At 47.4% G+C, this 19,809-nt stretch overlaps 1 protein-coding gene across 1 annotated transcript in view; it reads left to right on the top strand.

The window, feature by feature from the left end:
• The first annotated feature begins 14,112 nt into the window (after positions 1-14,112).
• Positions 14,113-19,809, top strand: part of galnt16 (UDP-N-acetyl-alpha-D-galactosamine:polypeptide N-acetylgalactosaminyltransferase 16) — a 119,395-nt gene continuing 113,698 nt past the window's right edge. Inside the window, exon 1 of the mRNA XM_067991104.1 lies at positions 14,113-14,416. Coding sequence (XP_067847205.1) covers positions 14,246-14,416 — 171 coding nt within the window. The 5' untranslated portion in view covers positions 14,113-14,245. The remainder of the gene's footprint in view (positions 14,417-19,809) is intronic.

The following is a 19,809-nucleotide window of genomic DNA, read 5'->3' as shown; positions in this document are numbered from 1 at the left end:
CTGCACCTGCATACTAACTTTTTGATTTTCTTGCACTAGGACCCCCAGATCCCTTTGTACTGCAGTACTTCCCAGTTTCTCGCCATTAAGATAATAACTTGCTCTCCGATTTTTCCTGCCAAAGTGCATAACCTCACATTTTCCAATATTGTATTGCATCTGCCAAATCTCCGCCCACTCACCCAGCCTGTCTAAATCCCCTTGTAGGTTTTTTATGTCCTCCTCACTCTCTACTTTCCCTCCCATCTTTGTATCATCCGCAAACTTTGATATGTTACACTCGGTCCCCTCCTCCAAATCGTTAATATAGATTGTAAAGAGTTGGGGACCCAGCACCGACCCCTGCGGAACACCATTGGTTGCCAGTCCGAGAATGTACCATTTATCCCAACTCTCTGCTTCCTGTTAGATAACCAATCCTCCACCCATGCCAGAATATTACCCCCAATCCAGTGATTCTTTATCTTGAGCAATAATCTTTTATGTGGCACCTTGTCGAATACCTTCTGGAAGTCTAAATACACTACGTCCACTGGTTCCCCTTTATCCACCCTGTACGTTCTGTCCTCAAAGAACTCAAGCAATTTTGTCAGACATGACTTCCCCTTCATAAAGCCATGCTGACTTTGTCCTATTAAATTATGTTTATCTAAATGTTCCGCTACTGTCTCCTTAATAATAGACTCCAAAATTTTACCCACCACAGATGTTGGGCTAACTGGTCTATAATTTCCAGCCTTCTGCCTACTACCCTTTTTAAATAAGGGTGTTACATTGGCAGTTTTCCAATCTGCCGGGACCTTTGCCGAGTCCAGAGAATTTTGGAAAATTATTACCAAAGCATCCACAATCCCTACTGCCACTTCCCTCAAGACCCTAGGATGTAAGCCATCAGGTCCAGGGGATTTATCCGCCTTGAGTCCCATTAATTTACTGAGTACCAATTCCTTAATGATTTTAATCGTATTTAGCTCCTCCCCCACTAGAGCCCCCTGTTTGTCCAGTGTTGGGATATTCTTAGTGTCCTCTACCGTAAAGACTGAAACAAAATATTTGTTCAGCATTTTTGCCATCTCCATGTTTCCCACCATTAATTTCCCGGTCTCATCCTCTAAGGGACCTACGTTTGCCTTAGCCACCCTTTTTTTTTATATATAACTATAGAATCTCTTGCTATATGTTTTTATAGTTTTTGCTAATTTATTTTCATAATCTATCTTCCCTTTCTTAATCAATCCTTTAGTTACTTTTTGCTATCTTTTGAAGACTTCCCAATCTTCCAACCTCCCACTAAGTTTGGCTACCTTATATGTCCTTGTTTTTAGTCGGATACTGTCCTTAATTTCTTTACTTCGTCACCCTGTTTCTCTCTCCACAGATGGTGCCTGACCTGCTGAATATTTCCAGCATTTTCTGTTTTGATTTTAGATTTCCAGCATTAGCAATATTTTGCTTTAATCACGGTAAAACCCCGAGATACAAATGCCAAATCCATCTTTCCTACACAGGACGTGATGACCTTTGAACCAAGGCTTAACATCGACACAGAAGAATGATCATGGCACAGAGCTAAGTGGCATAAAATAATCCCTTACAATCCTCGCAGGCTGAATCTCTATCAAATGTGACACATGTCGTACCGGTTAAGATGGGTGGAGGGGGCGATTGTTGTGCAGTTGGGAGATCTTTGAACAGGACTGCTGGAATTGCTCATGCCCTAAGCAATACCAGTTGGGCTGCCCCGGGGGAAGTCCTTTCGGGCAACAGGCGTTTCATCTGCTTCAGTGTGAAATTTTACGATGCCGAGTTTGATCTATCGTAGCGAAGGTCTATTGCCTTGTCATCTCCTGAAGATTCTGATTCACACTGAGGAGTGGCTCCAGGTGATCATTCTACACTTGTGTCAGTCATGGCTCAGTGAGTAGCACTCTGCTTTTTTGTGGAATCTTGCTGTGCACAAATTGGCTGCTGCATTTCCTACATTTCAGCAGTGACTACACTTCAAAAGTACTTCATTGGTTATAACACGCTTTGGGACGTCCTGAGGTCATGAAAGGCGTTTTATAAATGTGTAGGGACATAGGATCAGGAGGAGGCCATTCAGGCCCTTTAAGCCTGTTCTGCCATTCAATTAGATCATGGCTGATCTGTATCTTAACTCCATCTACCCGCCTTGGTTCCATAATCTTAATTCCCAGTCTGACAAAAGTCTTTTCATCTCAGTTTTGAAATTTTCAATTGACCCCCACCTCAACAGCTTTTTGCAGGGGAGAGTTCCAGATTTCCACTCCCATTTGTGTGAAGAAATGCTTCCTGACATCACCCCTGAACGGCCTAGCTCTAATTTTAAGGTTATGTCCCCTTGTTCTGGACTCTCCCACCAGAGGAAATAATTTCTCTCTATCTACCCTATCAAATTCTTTAATCATCTTAAACATCTCAATTAGATCACCCCTTAATCTTCTATACTCGAGGGAATACAAGCCTAGTCTATGCAACCTGTCCTCATAATTTAACCCTTTCAGTCCCGGTATCATTCTGGTGAATCTGTGCTGCTCCCCCTCCAAGGCCAATCTATCCTTCCTGAGGTGCGGTGCCCAGAACTGAATGCAGTATCTCCAGATGGGGTCTCACCAGAGCTCTGTACAGCTGGAACATCACTTCCACCCCTTAGTAAGTTCCTTATAGAATCATAGAATCTTACAGCACAGAAAGAGGCCATTCAGCCCGATGTGCCCGTGCCGGCTCTTTGAAAGAGCTGTCCAATTTAGTCCCACACCCCAGCTTTTTCCCCGTAACCCTGCAAATTAATCCTCTTCAAGTACATGTCCAATTGGCTTTTGAAAGTTCCTATGGAATCTGCTCCCTTTCAGGTAGTGAGTTCCAGATCTTTACAACCCTCTGTGTGAAAAATATTATCCTCAATTCCCTCTAGTTCTTTTATTATTTTATTTCTATGACCTCTGGTTACTGACCCACTTGCTAGAGGAAACAGTTTCTCCCTACTTGTCCTATCAAAACCCCTCATGATTTTGAACACCTCCATTCGGTCTCCCCTTAATCTTCTCTCTCTAAGGAGAACAATCCCAGCTTTTCCAGTCTCCAGGCTTATGTGAGCCTAGACACTGTTCTAGGGTGATTAGAACCAGGCTCAATCCTACCGGAACTTTAAAGCACGGATCACCTGCTAGCTGTCAGGACTTACCCCTCTCTGGCACAGGGGTACTGAGGGAAAAAGTTGATCCCCTTCTGCCTTACAAGCTGAGATCAACTCACCCAGCCAGGCCTGGGATTTCAAACTGGACCTTTCCCATCTGTGTGGCTCATGTGTAAGTCCTCCAAAACGCACTCTGCTCCTCTCCCCACTCTACATTGGGGCTTCCCCCCTTCTCTCGCCTCCTACTGCCTTACTGTGACTCCTCGCAGAGTTTGTCTGTAGTACTTTCAAGCTGAGATGTTTGAACGTGGCTGTATACTGTGGGCGGGAATTCCCATTCGCACTGGTGGGAGTGCAGGGAGAGGGGCAGGGGTCCACGCTGATTGATGACTGTTTTAAAGCACCAGAATGAACATTGATTTATCAGTGAAAAACATATATATATACCCTCCGCGCTGACCCCTCCCCCAGTAGTTTTACACCCAATGTCCCACAGGTTGGCAGGTCATCACCTGAGCTTGGCAGTGAAGGAAAGGCTCCAACTGGGGAGGAGGGGTGGGGGGAGATCTCACCACAGGAGATGGGGGGGTGGGGGGAGATCTCACCACAGGAGAGGGGGGGGAGATCTCACCACAGGAGAGGGGGGGGAGATCTCACCACAGGAGAGGGGGGGGGGGGGTGGGAAGAGAATGGCTGGGAAAATTAATCCAGGCCGGCTGCTGTGGTGTATCTGTCTGCAGTCAGGTACAAAGCAACGGGCCCAGCACCAGATCGCCTGACACAGGTGAGGAGCATGGGAGATGGGTGAAGGGATAGATGATTGACAATTCAGGGGGAAGATAGATTATAAACAACTTTAAAAAGAAATGCACTATCTTGCATGAATGATTACCTCAGCACCATACCCAGCTGTGCTCCCAAGGTGTCCGCTGTGGCTCAGTGGTATCACTCTCGCCTCTGAGTCAGAAGGTTGCTGAGTTCAAGTCCCCACGCCATGGACTTGAGCACATAATCTAGGCTGACATCCCAATGCACTACTGAGGGAGTGCTGCACTGTCAGAGGTGCCGTCTTTCAGATGAGATGTTAAATCAAGGCTGCCTCCTCAGGTAGATGTGAAAGGTGCCAGGGCACTATTCGAGTTCTTCCTGGTGTCCTGGCCAATATTTATTCTTCAACCAACATCACTAAAACAGATTATCTGATCATTATCACCTTGCTGATTGTGGGATCTTGCTGTGTGCAAATTGGCTGCTGTGTTTCCTGCATTACAACAGTGACTACACTTCAAAAATACTTTGATTGGCTGTTAAGAGCTTGAGGACGTCCTGAGGTCATGAAAGGCGCTATATAAATGCAAGTCTTTCTCTGCCAGCACGGGAATGATGGGCTGAATGGCCTCCTTCTGTGTTGTAAGATTCTTTGATTCACTGCTGTACACTAACTCCACCGTTTAATGCAACACGCCTCCAATGTCTTGGCTCCAGGGCAAGCAAAAGGCAACAATGCTATTTTCTGTTTGGCAGTTTTAAAATATTCAGTCCAGTAAGGACACAGCCACCGTACAGGATGCACAATGGGCTGAGATACTCTCTGTACAATACCCCCCTCCCTCCCCAACCTACCTGTTTATCACTCAGAGTCCTGGACCAACTCAGGGGGTCATCAAGACGAGAAACAAAAAGAAAATGAAACAAAGGAAAGGAAATGGGTATCTTACAACATCATTAGTTGGCAAACAGACAAATAGCAAATCCCACAGCATGTAAGTTTCACATTTCACCTTAGGTCATTACCGAGCCCAGTCTGGAACGTGATTCAATCTGGAGAGTTAAATCACTTGCAGCTTAAATGGAATCATATGTTGTTACACTGGAACTGGACTGAAAATAGTAAGGAAAAAACCCCAATTGGATTTATAGGTCCAATTGTTAACTGGTCTACTGGTTGACTTTAACCGAAGCTCAGAGCAATGCTGTTTGCTCTATTTAAGAAAGAAAGACTGGCATTTATATAGCGTCTTTCATGACCTCAGGACGGCCCAAAGCATTTTACAGCCAATGAAGTACTTTTGAAGTGTAGTCATTGTTGTAATGTAGGAAACGCAGCAGCCAATTTGTGCACAGCAAGATCCCACAAAACAGCAATGAGAAAATGAACAAATAATCTGTTTTAGTGATGTTGGGCGAGGGATAAATATTGGCCAGGACACCGGGGAGAACTCCCCTGCTCTTCTTCAAAATAGTGCCATGGGATCTTTTACATCCATTTGAGAGGGCAGACAGGGCCTTGGTTTAACATTTCATCTGAAAGACGGCACCTCCGACAGTGCAGCACTCCCTCAGTACTGTACTAGGAGCATCAGCCTGGATTTTGTGCTCGAGTCTCTGCAGTGGGACTTGAACCCATGACCTTCTGACACAGACACGAGAGTGTTACCCACTGAGCCAAGGCTGACACCTTGGGGCTGATATATTCTCTTACACTTACTGTCATTTTAATAAATTGTCTTTGCTGACTGGATGATGGATTAAAACTGCCAGCAGTCCATTTTCCTTGGTTGGTTCATAATACTCGGAGGCATCTGACAGATCTTCTGACTGTTGTACTACAGGAATCAACCTGGCGTTTATTAAACACACATTTTAATGAAGGGAGTGGTGGGGGTGGGATGATAATCGGACGTGAAACTCAGAGTTAAAGTTGGCGGGTCGCAATCAACGATCGCAGCCTTAATGAGGGCAATAAATTGAACTTGTGGGTTTCAGGCTCGGCAGTCAGCCTGATTGACAGGGGGCCAGCTAGCTGTCGGTCAGGAATTGGAGAGGAGGGGGGAGAGATCGTGGGCCGTGGAGGAGATCGAAGGCCAGGAAATGATCAGGTTGCCAGAAGACCAGAGGTTGGGAGGATTTGGAAGTAAGGAGGGGTATCGGCCATTGCGGGGGTGTGGGGGGGGGGCGGTTGGCTACCATCGGTGCGGGGTGGGGGGGTGGTCGGCCGATCCCCGGGGTCCGATGATGCCAGGTGAGCTTGTTGGGCTTGGATGAAGCACTCCTGCTCCTTCTGGCCCACAAGCAGTGCAATAAAGGCGCTCACCTCAGGGCAGTGTCCTAGGCCCAACCATCTTCAGCTGCTTCATCAATGACCTTCCCTCCATCATAAGGTCAGAAATGGGGATGTTCGCTGATGATTGCACAGTGTTCAGTTCCATTCGCAACCCCTCAGATAATGAAGCAGTCCGACCCCACATGCAGCAAGACCTGGACAACATCCAGGCTTGGGCTCATAAGTGGCAAGTAACATTCGTGCCAGACAATGACCATCTTCAACAAGAGAGAGTCTAACCACCTCCCCTTGACATTCAACGGCATTACCATCGCCAAATCCCCCACCATCAACATCCTGGGGGTCACCATTGACCAGAAACTTAACTGGACCAACCATATAAATACTGTGGCTACAAGAGCAGGTCAGAGGCTGAGTATTCTGCGGCGAGTGACTCACCTCCAGACTCCCCAAAGCCTTTCCACCATCTACAAGGTATAAGTCAGGAGTGTGATGGAATACTCTCCACTTGCCTGGATGAGTGCAGCTCCAACAACACTCAAGAAGCTCGACACCATCCAGGACAAAGCAGCCCGCTTGATTGGCACCCCATCCACCACCCTAAACATTCACTCCCTTCACCACTGGCGCATTGTGGCTGCAGTGTGTACCATCCACAGGATTCACTGCAGCAACTCGCCAAGGCTTCTTCGACAGCACCTCCCAAACCCACGACCTCTACCACCTAGAAGGACAAGGGCAGCAGGCACATGGGAACAACACCACCTGCACGTTCCCCTCCAAGTCACACACCATCCCGACTTGGAAATATATCGCCGTTCCTTCATTGTCGCTGGGTCAAAATCCTGGAACTCCCTTCCTAACAGCACTGTGGGAGAACCTTCACCACACGGACTGCAGCGGTTCAAGGCGGCGGCTCACCACCACCTTCTCGAGGGCAATTAGGGATGGGCAATAAATGCCGGCCTCGCCAGCGACGTCCACATCCCATGAACAAATATTTTTTAAAAATCTGGCCCTTCCTGCCTCCTTTCACCTGACGTGACTCGGAAGCGATGGGAAACCCGAACAGGTAAAGTTAAATTTGTTTGACATTTCTAACACACAAAAGATTAAGTACTTCAACTATCGCAATGATGTACATCGGCCTGCCACCTTTTAGTGGGGACGGGACTTCCGGGTTTCTGTTGCGCGCGCATCCAAACGAGCCTGCGTTAAACTTGGAAGTGGGTGCGATGGAGCCAGGATGCGGTCCCGCTCCAAAAACAAACTCTTTTTTACTGCAAACAAATTTAACTTTACCTGTTCGGGTTTCCCATCGCTTCCGAGTCACGTCAGGTGAAAGGAGGCAGGAAGGGCCAGATCCACGAGGTGACTGCTTTTATTGCACTGCTTGTGGGCCAGAAGGAGCAGGAGTGCTTCATCCAAGCCCAACAAGCTCACCTGGCATCATTGGACCCCGGGGATTGCCCAACCACCACCCCCGCCCCGTTGGTGTACCCCCCCACCATGGTGGACCCAACTCTCACCACCAGATCTTCTCCAAGGCCCACCCAATGTCGTCCACATCTCCCCACCTCCCCCCACCCGATTTCTTCCATGGCCCACGATCTTCCTCCCACTCTCTGATTCGTGCCTCCTATCCCTCCCAACAGGCAGCCAGCCTGTCAATCTGGCTGCCTGGCGCGTGGGATACCCGGAAGCACAAATACTTAACTCCAATTGAGTTGCAATCACAAATTGAGACCCACTCACTTTACTTCCAGTTTCACCACGTGACTATCTACGAACGCACTGGGTTCCCAGCTCCCAGCTAAAATCATGCCGCAGCTATTTGATGTTATGTCATAAACACCAGCTATAAATAAGATTGAGCTCTGAGGACCAAGTAGATTAGGTACACGTTTGTGAAATACCACGTGGCTTTGGATGAGAGAAATGGAACGGAACCTCATCTGACATCCATTAATATAAGCGTCCATTCTAGCGGCTGCCTCACATTGTCAGTATAACTTGAGTCTGGTGGGTAGCCCTATTTTAACTGTGCCTGGGCCAATTATTGAACACCTGGGAACTTTTAACACTATTTGTGCAATCTTTTTAATTTGAGAAGAGCACAAAGGCTCCCATAATTCTCAGCTAATTCTCAAATCAGTAACTGCAGTATAACTGCAGCCTAAATCTTCATCTGCCACCTACTGAACACTGTCTAAAAGCCCAATCACACCTTTCCCATGGCCCAGATAACGAGGGGAGCTCGTAACCAAGGTTCCCTCTCATTTTTTTTGGCCATGAGTGGAATGAATTTGGGTTTGTGGCCCGATATAAAGGCTGTGTGCACCACCGTAAAAAAATCACAACTTTGAATAGAAGATCTTTTTATAAAACATTATTCAGGGTGAATAACAAAGAGAACAAATGTACAAAATAATGGATAATTGTAACAATTTAATGTTATATTGGCTGATAAATTTATATAATTTATGAAATGGGTTTCTTAAATTGCACTAGGATTGAGCAGACCAGTTTTGTTATATTTTATTAAAAATTATCTGATGGGAACGATTCCAATCAGCTTTTCGTTGAATCAGCTTAATGACTCTGATTCAAACAGAAATAAATCGAGTGCGATCAGAATATTTAAAGTGAGTCAGAAATACAAAACAGCTGTCAAATCAGACAGAGTGAATTTGGGGATAGGGGACAGTATAATTAAAGCTCTCTTTCTTTTTTTTTTCACTTTGAAACTGAAATTTATTGAAGAAATAACAAATATTCATTAAAAGGTTCGAGCACAGTGCACATTTGTTCATTATTTATAAAGCAGTTTAATTTTCAGCCTACAAAAGGACACACTTTTTTTTTTAAACAGCCACAATGGGAAGAATTAACATTTTCTTCCAAGTAAAATGAAGAGGGGTCTATCTATAAACCAAAGGAAATAGGTACATAACACTGTACAATGCACTGTCCGCATACCATCTTCACAGTGATTCCCACTCAAGGGATTTGGGGCTTGAGTTCACAAATAGGCTCTAGAAACAGCTGCATATAAGAACAACTATCAGATCCTCTCCCATTTTAATGTACAACAGTTTTTTTTTAACCCAAAATATCAGCCCATGTATAAGGATATGCTATGGTTATTGCTGCCACCTTAAAGACAGTATTTTTGTTGAGTGGGGTGGGGTGGATTTCTGATTAACCTTTTTCTATAGTGTTTAAAAATAAATTAAATCCTAAAGCATGTTATTTGATAAATGCAGCGTCTTGGGTAAGAGGAGGCCATCAAAACTCAAATCGCAAGAACTGGGTTCTACGGAGGGTCCCATCCGAAGCATAAACAGACTTTTGTTCTCCCAGATGTTGACAGACCTTTTGTGTATTTCCAGCATTTTTGTATTTTCATTTCAGATTTTCAGCATTCAATTTTGTTTTCTTTTTACCATAAAGAACAGACGTTAAAGGGTAGACTATGCAAATTTGAGTTCTGAATTCAAACCATGGTAATCCAACTGCCATTCTCCATCCTGCCACCCCCAAAGCTCTCTTTCTTCTCCCATTGAATCCTCAGCAGGGTTTAACAAATTATTGCATTACAATTGTACATCTTGCAGGTCTCATTAGTTTTGGCTGCCTCTGTGTAAGGCAGGGAGCAGTTTGGTGATGAAGAACCTGAACTGAGGGAGGCAACGGACAAAGATAAAAAGAGACAATCCTTGGGGCAACTGAGGGCTTTTGGACAGTGGTTGTATAAAACAATTTAAATCAACTTCATTGCTTCAATGTACCAATGTGATTGGGAAGTATATTTTAGCACAATTGTAGAAGGATCTTTAATAACAGTATTACATATGATGTGTGTCAGAATTACTTAATTTGTAAATATGAAATATGGAAATTGACAAATGATCGTTACAATATGCCAGGTAATTTGGGTTAATTTGTAATTTACTTCAGAAGCTAACATCTAATGGGATGGTGACAAAAACTGTTAATTGCCCTAATCGTAGACGCCCTCCAATGTTATTTGCTACCAATGCCTTAAATATGTTTGTCTTTAGACTAAAGTAACAGTTCTCCACAATTCGCAATGGAGTGAAAAGCTTTCATTTAATTGATTGCACCTCCTCACTGAATCCTCGTGTGCTGAAGTTTTCTGATTGGAAACTCAAATCAGTTATATCATGAAGGGATGGAAACGTGTGTATATGTATTTATATATAAACTTTTACACTACTTGTCCAATGAATGAATATTGTAAACGTATATATATATAAACGTTTACAATATTTATCCTATAAAAAAATCATTTTTGGCAGGTAACGAACATACAAGTTCCAAAAGACATTCAGTACTCAAAAGGGTTAATCTTCGCCGGTTCATGTCAGTGATGTGTGCCAGTGGCAAAATACTTGCTTTGAGTGTTTTTTTTATTGCAGTTCACTGCTGTTGCAACTAGTTTACTTTGAACATTCTCCCTTTTTTTGTGAATCTGATTGCACGTTAGCAAATCAAGAAGTCGAACTTGCATTGCTGTCCCCTTTTCAATTACTCTAAGTTCTACTCAAAGGGCTGGAATATATATAAACTTTTATACTTTGTCAAATTAATATATAGTTTCATATAATATATATAAACTTTTACACTTTCATATATATATAAAAGAAATAGTATATGTAAATTTACACTTTGTCCTATATATATATATATATATATCCATCCATCGCACAGTATATACTCTTTGTGGAGACCGGTCTCTGAGTAGCTGTAGCACTGACCCGCACTAGATGCCGACATCCACAGTACAACACTCCTGTCCAACCTAACTTTAACTCCCGCCCTTGCTGCAAAGTGATTGGTAGCTGATGTCACCAGAGAGCACTGGTTTGGTGCACGGACGGAATGATGACGGGTGCCGCTCATAACAAACTGCTGTGCAGCCACACACTCACACAGCTTAGAGGGAACAGTGCTTATAACTGAGCCAGACAGATTAGAGGGTCCCCTGTCAATTCTGGGTCTGAGCCGAGTTAGCTGCTCTTAGCTAATCTGGCACGTTCGGCTGTGAATTGGCTCCACGCATTCAGGGAGATGCTGGCCGGGGAATGGAGCACAGGTGAGGGAATGGGGTGGATTCACAGAGAAAGAGACTGAGGAATGGAGCGGGGACAGAGAGGGAGGGGCTGGGGAATGGAGCGGGGACAGAGAGGGAGGGGCTGGGGAATGGAGTGGGGACAGAGAGGGAGGGGCTGGGGAATGGAGCGGGGAAAGAGGGATGGACTGGGGAATGGAGTGGAGACAGAGAGGGAGGGGCTGGGGAATGGATTGGGGACAGAGAGGGAGGGGCTGGGGAATGGATTGGGGAAAGAGGGATGGACTGGGGAATGGGGTGGAGACAGAGAGGGAGGGACTGGGGAATGGAGCGGTGACAGAGAGGGAGGGGCTGGGGAATGGATTGGAGACAGAGAGGGAGGGGCTGGGGAATGGATTGGAGACAGAGAGGGAGGGGCTGGGGAATGGAGCGGGGACAGAGAGGGAGGGGCTGGGGAATGGAGCGGGGACAGAGAGGGAGGGGCTGGGGAATGGATTGGAGACAGAGAGGGAGGGGCTGGGGAATGGAGCAGTGACAGAGAGGGAGGGGCTGGGGAATGGATTGGAGACAGAGAGGGAGGGGCTGGGGAATGGAGCGGAGACAGAGAGGGAGGGGCTGGGGAATGGAGCGGAGACAGAGAGGGAGGGGCTGGGGAATGGAGCGGAGACAGAGAGGGAGGGGCTGGGGAATGGAGCGGGGACAGAGAGGGAGGGGCTGGGGAATGGGGTGGAGACAGAGAGGGAGGGGCTGGGGAATGGATTGGGGAAAGAGGGATGGACTGGGGAATGGGGTGGAGACAGAGAGGGAGGGGCTGGGGAATGGAGCGGAGACAGAGAGGGAGGGACTGGGGAATGGAGCGGAGACAGAGAGGGAGGGGCTGGGGAATGGAGCAGTGACAGAGAGGGAGGGGCTGGGGAATGGATTGGAGACAGAGAGGGAGGGGCTGGGGAATGGAGCGGAGACAGAGAGGGAGGGGCTGGGGAATGGAGCGGAGACAGAGAGGGAGGGGCTGGGGAATGGAGCGGAGACAGAGAGGGAGGGGCTGGGGAATGGAGCGGGGACAGAGAGGGAGGGGCTGGGGAATGGGGTGGAGACAGAGAGGGAGGGGCTGGGGAATGGATTGGGGAAAGAGGGATGGACTGGGGAATGGGGTGGAGACAGAGAGGGAGGGGCTGGGGAATGGAGCGGAGACAGAGAGGGAGGGACTGGGGAATGGAGCGGAGACAGAGAGGGAGGGGCTGGGGAATGGATTGGGGACAGAGAGGGAGGGGCTGGGGAATGGATTGGAGACAGAGAGGGAGGGGCTGGGGAATGGATTGGGGAAAGAGGGATGGACTGGGGAATGGGGTGGAGACAGAGAGGGAGGGACTGGGGAATGGAGCGGAGACAGAGAGGGAGGGGCTGGGGAATGGATTGGGGACAGAGAGGGATGGGCTGGGGAATGGAGCGGAGACAGAGAGGGATGGGCTGGGGAATGGAGCGGGGACAGAGAGGGATGGGGCTGGGGAATGGATTGGAGACAGAGAGGGAGGGGCTGGGGAATGGAGCGGGGACAGAGAGGGATGGGATGGGGAATGGAGCGGAGACAGAGAGGGATGGGGCTGGGGAATGGATTGGAGACAGAGAGGGAGGGGCTGGGGAATGGATTGGGGAAAGAGGGATGGACTGGGGAATGGGGTGGAGACAGAGAGGGAGGGACTGGGGAATGGAGCGGAGACAGAGAGGGAGGGGCTGGGGAATGGATTGGGGACAGAGAGGGATGGGCTGGGGAATGGAGCGGAGACAGAGAGGGAGGGGCTGGGGAATGGAGCGGGGACAGAGAGGGATGGGGCTGGGGAATGGATTGGAGACAGAGAGGGAGGGGCTGGGGAATGGATTGGGGAAAGAGGGATGGACTGGGGAATGGGGTGGAGACAGAGAGGGAGGGACTGGGGAATGGAGCGGAGACAGAGAGGGAGGGGCTGGGGAATGGATTGGGGACAGAGAGGGATGGGCTGGGGAATGGAGCGGAGACAGAGAGGGAGGGGCTGGGGAATGGATTGGGGAAAGAGGGATGGACTGGGGAATGGGGTGGAGACAGAGAGGGAGGGACTGGGGAATGGAGCGGAGACAGAGAGGGAGGGGCTGGGGAATGGATTGGGGACAGAGAGGGATGGGCTGGGGAATGGAGCGGAGACAGAGAGGGATGGGCTGGGGAATGGATTGGGGACAGAGAGGGATGGGCTGGGGAATGGAGCGGAGACAGAGAGGGATGGGCTGGGGAATGGAGCGGGGACAGAGAGGGATGGGCCGGGGAATGCAGCGGAGACAGAGAGGGATGGGATGGGGAATGGAGCGGAGACAGAGAGGGAGGGGCTGGGGAATGGAGCGGAGACAGAGAGGGAGGGGCTGGGGAATGGAGCGGAGACAGAGAGGGATGGGCTGGGGAATGGAGCGGGGACAGAGAGGGATGGGATGGGGAATGGATTGGGGAAAGAGGGATGGGATGGGGAATGGAGCGGGGACAGAGAGGGAGGGGCTGGGGAATGGATCGGAGACAGAGAGGGAGGGGGTGGATTGGAGACAGAGAGGGAGGGGCTGGGGGATGGTGACAGAGGATATCCCACGGAACAGGACTGCTGTCTGCTGAGTTACTCCAGATATAGGTTGCCCATTAACTGGGAAACGAGAAGAAATGCAACTGAGCAGCTGGGTGGGTGGGAGCTATGAGTCGGGCGAGCTTTAGGACCCAGCGGCAGGCTGTTGAGCTCTGTCTGCGGCAGGAGTGCTGTTGGATTGAAGGGGTGGGGGGGGGGGGTGAAGGTCTGAGGGGAGGGGAGGGGAGAGCCAGGTGGGAGAGCCCGGGAACCGCCTTGCAACAGCCCCCCAAACACAGGCCAAGTCAGAGCTACACACGCCCCTCTCCATCCATCAGTGAGGCAGAGGGAGGATGCGGAGGGTGCGGGTCAATGCCGCCGCTCTGCTCACTGTCGCCTGGATCCTGGGCATGTTCTACTACTTGTGGCAGGACAACAAACCGCATCCCCAACACAGCGGCACCAAGGGACACCGAGTGGCCAGGCCCGAGCCCCTCCGAGAGGGCAGGAGCAGCCTGCAAGCGGTGAGTGCTGAATATATCGAAAGATATCAATTTATACCAATGATAGGATGAGGCAATCTCTACCTGACCCCCGAGCAATTCCTCCTCTCCTTTTACATCTGTCTATTTATCTTGAATCGTGAGATGTCTTTGCTGATGATCTGTGAGGTGGAGCCAGCCCCTCACAGGGATGAGGGGAATCATTGTGCAGCCTGGAGGTGGCTACAGTGCACAGGGTGAGTTCAGAGCTGGCAGTGACTGAGAGAGTGCTGCTTAACACCAGGACTGGAAATAATATATATATATGCACACACACGTTAGAAAGTTTCCAATCTGAGGGTTCTTTCAGAAATGTAAATATTTGCCACCTGCATGTTCCACCAAAAAATTATTTTAAAAATAAATGAAATGTTTTATTAAAAATGTCCCTTTTAATATAGTATTGGGTAATTGTGTGATTTTTGCATTTAAAAAAATATAGTTTTTGTGCTGAATCCAGATCACAAGCACATTTTTTTGTTTACACAGTGCCCACAGAACACCTCTTGTATTCTGTGGCGGTTTAGAGGTTGTATGTGAGCTGTGATTCGAATCTGCTGAGCCGGTCCTCACCTGCACAGAGCAAGGAGTGAGGGACTGACTGATTCCCAAGCTGTCACTGTTAAAATAGTGCATGGCAATGATGTGTTGCTAGCACCCTTTATTTAGCTGCCTCCTGTATTTATTTTTACTCGAGAAGAAAAGGTTTTTGAAATGAATAAGCGGAGAAAGATGAATTTAGTGAATTTGCTATGTATTGTTATTGGCCAGGAGAGGTTTGGCTGACAGCTTATGTCGCCCTTTTCCTACAACAACTTGCATTTATTTGGGGCCTAAATGAAGTAAAACATCCCACTGCGCTTCACAGGAGCATTATCAAATAGAAAATTGACACTGAGCCAAAGAAGGAGATATTAGGACAGTGACTAGAAGCTTGCTCAAAGTGGTAGGTTTTAAGGAGTATCTTAAAGGAGGAGAGAGAGGTAGAGAGGCGGAGAGAATTCCAGAGCGAAGGGCCTAGGCAGCTGAAGACACGGCCGCCAATGGTGCAATTAAAATTGGGGATGTGCAAGAGGCCAGAATTGGAGGGGCGCAGAGATCTCGGAGGGTTGTAGGGCTGGAGGAGGTTACAGAGATAGGAAGAGGATTTTAAAATCTAGGCATTCCTGGACCGGGAGCCAATGTCGGTCAGCGAGCACAGGGGTGATGGGTGAACGGGACTTGGTGAGAGTTAGGATACGGGCAGCAGAGTTTTGGATGAGCTCAAGTTTATGGAGTCGGTGACTAGGGAATGGAGTTTGTGGCAGGGAACGAAGACAATGACTTCAGTCTTCCCAATATTTAGTTGGAGGAAATTTTTTGCTCATCTGGTACTAGATTTTGAACAACCAGTGTGACAAATGTGAGACTGGAGTAATGCTCGTAATTCATAGCATAAGTACCCTTTTAAATACGTGCTAAATATTAATTACTGTCAATCAACCTCTCTGGCACCAAAGATTACAAGTGTGGGGTCTCATTCCTTCAGTTTTGAATTTTTCGGGGAGATTTTAAAAATGTCAAATTTTATTTTTTTTTTCTTTTCCTTTCTGTCTTTTTTTTCTCTCTCTTAATCTAATCTTTCTTTCCCTCTCTTTATTTCTCTTTCTGTACCTGATTTGACATTGAATTAATTCCCTCTAATTCACCCTCCTTCTCGATCCTTCCTCTCTCTATTTCCCAATCGTTAAATCCCATTGGTTAAGGAGATACCCAATTGCTTGCCCCGTTCACTCAGGTCCCAGATCCCCTGTTTCCCTCACTGCCCCGTTATCAGCTCACACTTTCAGCAACCTCGCGGGCAAAAATGTTTTGAGCTGAAGGGTGCAGAGGCAAGTCTAACCAAAGGCAGATGTCCTGCTACAGTGAAATCTGGCCCACTGTGTTCTCACAATTATAATCTCGTAACACAGTATCAAGAAGAACCATGTTTACAATGTTTCTATGCACAGAAACCACAGCAATTGTTGCCCCTAATTGTTACGAGTGCATAACTACTTTTCAGGATACCTTCCGTCTATTAATTAGTGCATCCTCTATCTTACTATAACAGACTTGCATTTATATAGCAGCTTTAATGCAGGAGCGTAATCAGACAGAAATTGACATTGAGCCAAAGAAGGAGACATTAGAACAGGTGACAAAAAGCTTGGTCGTAGAGGTGGGTATTAAAGCAGGAGAGAGAGGGGGAGAGACGGAGCGTTTCAGGGAGGAAATTCTAGAGGTTACGGTCTAGACGGCTGAAGGCATGACTGCCAATGGTGGGGCAAAGCGAGTGGGGGATGCACAAAGGGCCAGAGTTGGAGGAATGCAGATTTCTTGAAATTTTGTCTTCCTAATAAAGCATAAGACTGTACCAGTGGCCTAAGCACTCTCTCAACACACGTTCAGCCAACAGTGTTCTGAGCTATGGGGACTGAACTGAAGATCAACACCATAGATTTCCTTTCCTTTTTCACCCTCCTCTCTTCTGCACGTGCCGTCTCTTGCAGTTCATCGGGTGCCAGCCGCCCCACTGGTCCAAATTTTCTTTTTTTTTTCCCCCCGGGATGTGGTCGGCACCATTGCTCATCCCTAGTTGGCCTGTGGGCGTGAAGAGTCAACCGTGAAGTTTGGGACTGGAGTCACGTGTAGGCCAGACCAGGAAGGGGTGGCAGCTTCCCTTCGTGAATCAGCTGGGTTTTTAGGACAATCTGACAGGTTTCAATCATGTTCTGACGCCATCCTGTAAATAATCAGTTTTATTGAATTCAGTTTGATGACATGCCATGGATACTCGTCCAGTTCTGTAACCACTACACTGCTGGACTCCCCTGTTAAGTGGCCTAGATAGCGTTGACAGATTATTCAACTGTGGAAGGCAGCACAGCTGAGGCTGATTCTATCCTCTCCTGATATCTGCACATTCACAGTTTCCAGCAGCAGTCAAGAGTGGGAACCCTGGCTGATTTTTTTTTTAACCCCCTTGTCTCTCTAGCCCAGGGATGCTGAGTCCAACTGCAGCACTGCTGGGCTAGAGAGACAGGGGATTAGCACACTCATCCCTGAGTCAGAAGGTTCAAGCCCCACTCCAGAGATTTGAGCACATAATGCAGGCTGACACTCCCAGTGCAATACTGAGGGAGTGCTGCACTTTCGGAGGTGCTGTCTTTCGGATGAGACGTTAAACCGAGGCCCTGCCTACCCTCTCAGATGAGTGTAAAAAGATCCCATGGCACTATTTCAAAGAAGAGCAGGGGCGTTCTCCCCGGGGTCCCGGTCAATATTTATCCCTCAATCATTAAAAGACAAGAAATTGTTTGCGGGATCTTGCTGTGCGCAAATTGGCTGCCACGTTTCCTACATTACAACAGTGACTATACTTCAAAAGTACAAAATTTGGCTGCAAAGCGCTTTAGGATGCCCTGAGGTCATGAATGCAAATCCTTTCTGAATATAATTTCCTGAAGCCTCTACAATGACAGTGCCTTTTGCAAATAGAATTCCCACAGCTGCAACAATGTCACAAACTGTGCTGTTGCCAACCAGTTATACACAAGGTTAGAAGAACCTGCTTTGACTTGTAATCATTCCCAGTGCTTGGTTAGCCTCATTGACGAGAGCTTCGCTGTAGATACTTATTGTGAATGATCAAAACCCTTTTTTCCTTGCCATCTTTGCTGATGGGCTCCCACTTTCTGTTCTCCTAGGAACAGGAGGAGGCCATTCAGCCCCTCGAGCATGTTAGATTTAATTAGGTCATGGCTGTTCTGTATCTTAACTCCATTAACCTGCCTTGGTTCCGTAACCCTTAATACCCTTGCTTTACAAAAACCTATCGATCTCATTTTTGAAATTTTCAATTGACCCCCAGCCTCGACAGCTTTTTTTGGGGGGGGGGGAAGAGAGTTCCTGATTTCCACTCCCCTTTGTGTGAAGAAGTGCTTCCTGACATCACCCCTGAACGGCCTAGCTCTAATTTTAAGGTTCTGCCTGTTTGTTCTGGACTCTCCCACCAGAGGAAATAGTTTCTCTCTATCTACCCTATCATTTCCTTTAATCATCTCAATTAGCACAGTTTCCTATATAAAAGTGCATTAATTTTCAGTGATCCATGTTAAAATTCATCTTCCATTCTGGAGCCTTTCCAATTAGATTTGTCCAGCTCCTTTTGAATGAAATTAACTTTCTTTGTACTAGCTGACGGCATCATTTTATAATAATCTAGATTCTCCCTTCCTCCATTTTATTACCGTGAGCAGCAGTGATGAGGTTCTGAACCCCAGGGAGCTTCCTTCGTCATTACCAGACAGGAGCCTTTTCCACTAATCATCACCTCCTGCTTTCTCTTGCAGAGCCACTTCATCAATGCAGACGTTAATTCCACCTGCTTTTAAGTTCTTAAAGGCTTTCACGCTGCTTTTATTTTAGCCACGTTTTGTTTTAGATTCTGGGAATCAGCTCCTGACCTTGAACACTGCGCAATCCGGCTCCCTTAGCCCAGCAGGAACTGGGTGTACGAGTCTGCGGCTGGTTCCAGCAGTGTGAATGGGCACCGCTCTCCTGCGATCCCAATCAAAATGGCTTCCAGTGTAAAGAGAAAGACTTGCATTTATCTAGCGAATTTCACGACCTTAGGATGTCCCAAAGCACTTCACAGCCTGCGAAGTACTTTTGAAGTGTAGTTAACGTGGCAGCCAATTTGTGCACAGCAATATCCCACAAACAGTAATGAGATAATAACCAGATAATCTGTTTTAGTGATGTTGGTTGAGGGATAAATTTGTCCAGGTCACCTGGGGAGAACTCCCCTGCTCTTATCATAGAGTCATACAGCACAAGAAAAGGCCATTCGGGCCATCGTGTCTGTGCCGGCTCTTTGAAAGATCTATCCAATTAGTTGCACTCCCCTGTTCTTTCCCCATAGTCCTGCAAATTTCTCCTTTTGAAGTATATTATCAGTCTGTGCTCCAAGGAAAACAATCTCAGCTATTCCAGTCTCTCCACATAACTGAAATCCCACGTCCCTGTACCATTCTGGTAAATCTCCTCTGCACCCTCACCAAGGCCTTGATATCTTTGACATCGTCTTTGAAATAGTGCCAAGGGATCTTTTATGTCCACCTGAGAGGACATAAACCTGAGTTTAACATCTCATCTGAAAGATGGCACCTCTGACAGTGCTGCACTCCTTCAGTAATCAAGTTCTGATGGACCGTATGATGTTGGTTTCCTATCTAGTCGATGTGGTAACACACAGATCGAGCAATGGGACTTGAATCATATTCTCCTGCCAACAGAATTCCAAGCAAGTGGGCAATTAGTTTCATTCTCCACATGAGTACTGTGTACGAGCT

Source organism: Heptranchias perlo, chromosome 10 (genome assembly GCF_035084215.1).
Source record: "Heptranchias perlo isolate sHepPer1 chromosome 10, sHepPer1.hap1, whole genome shotgun sequence".
In the NCBI taxonomy this organism is placed as follows: domain Eukaryota; kingdom Metazoa; phylum Chordata; class Chondrichthyes; order Hexanchiformes; family Hexanchidae; genus Heptranchias; species Heptranchias perlo.
Note: the sequence above shows the minus strand (reverse complement) of the source record. Positions and strands in the feature narration are given on the sequence as shown.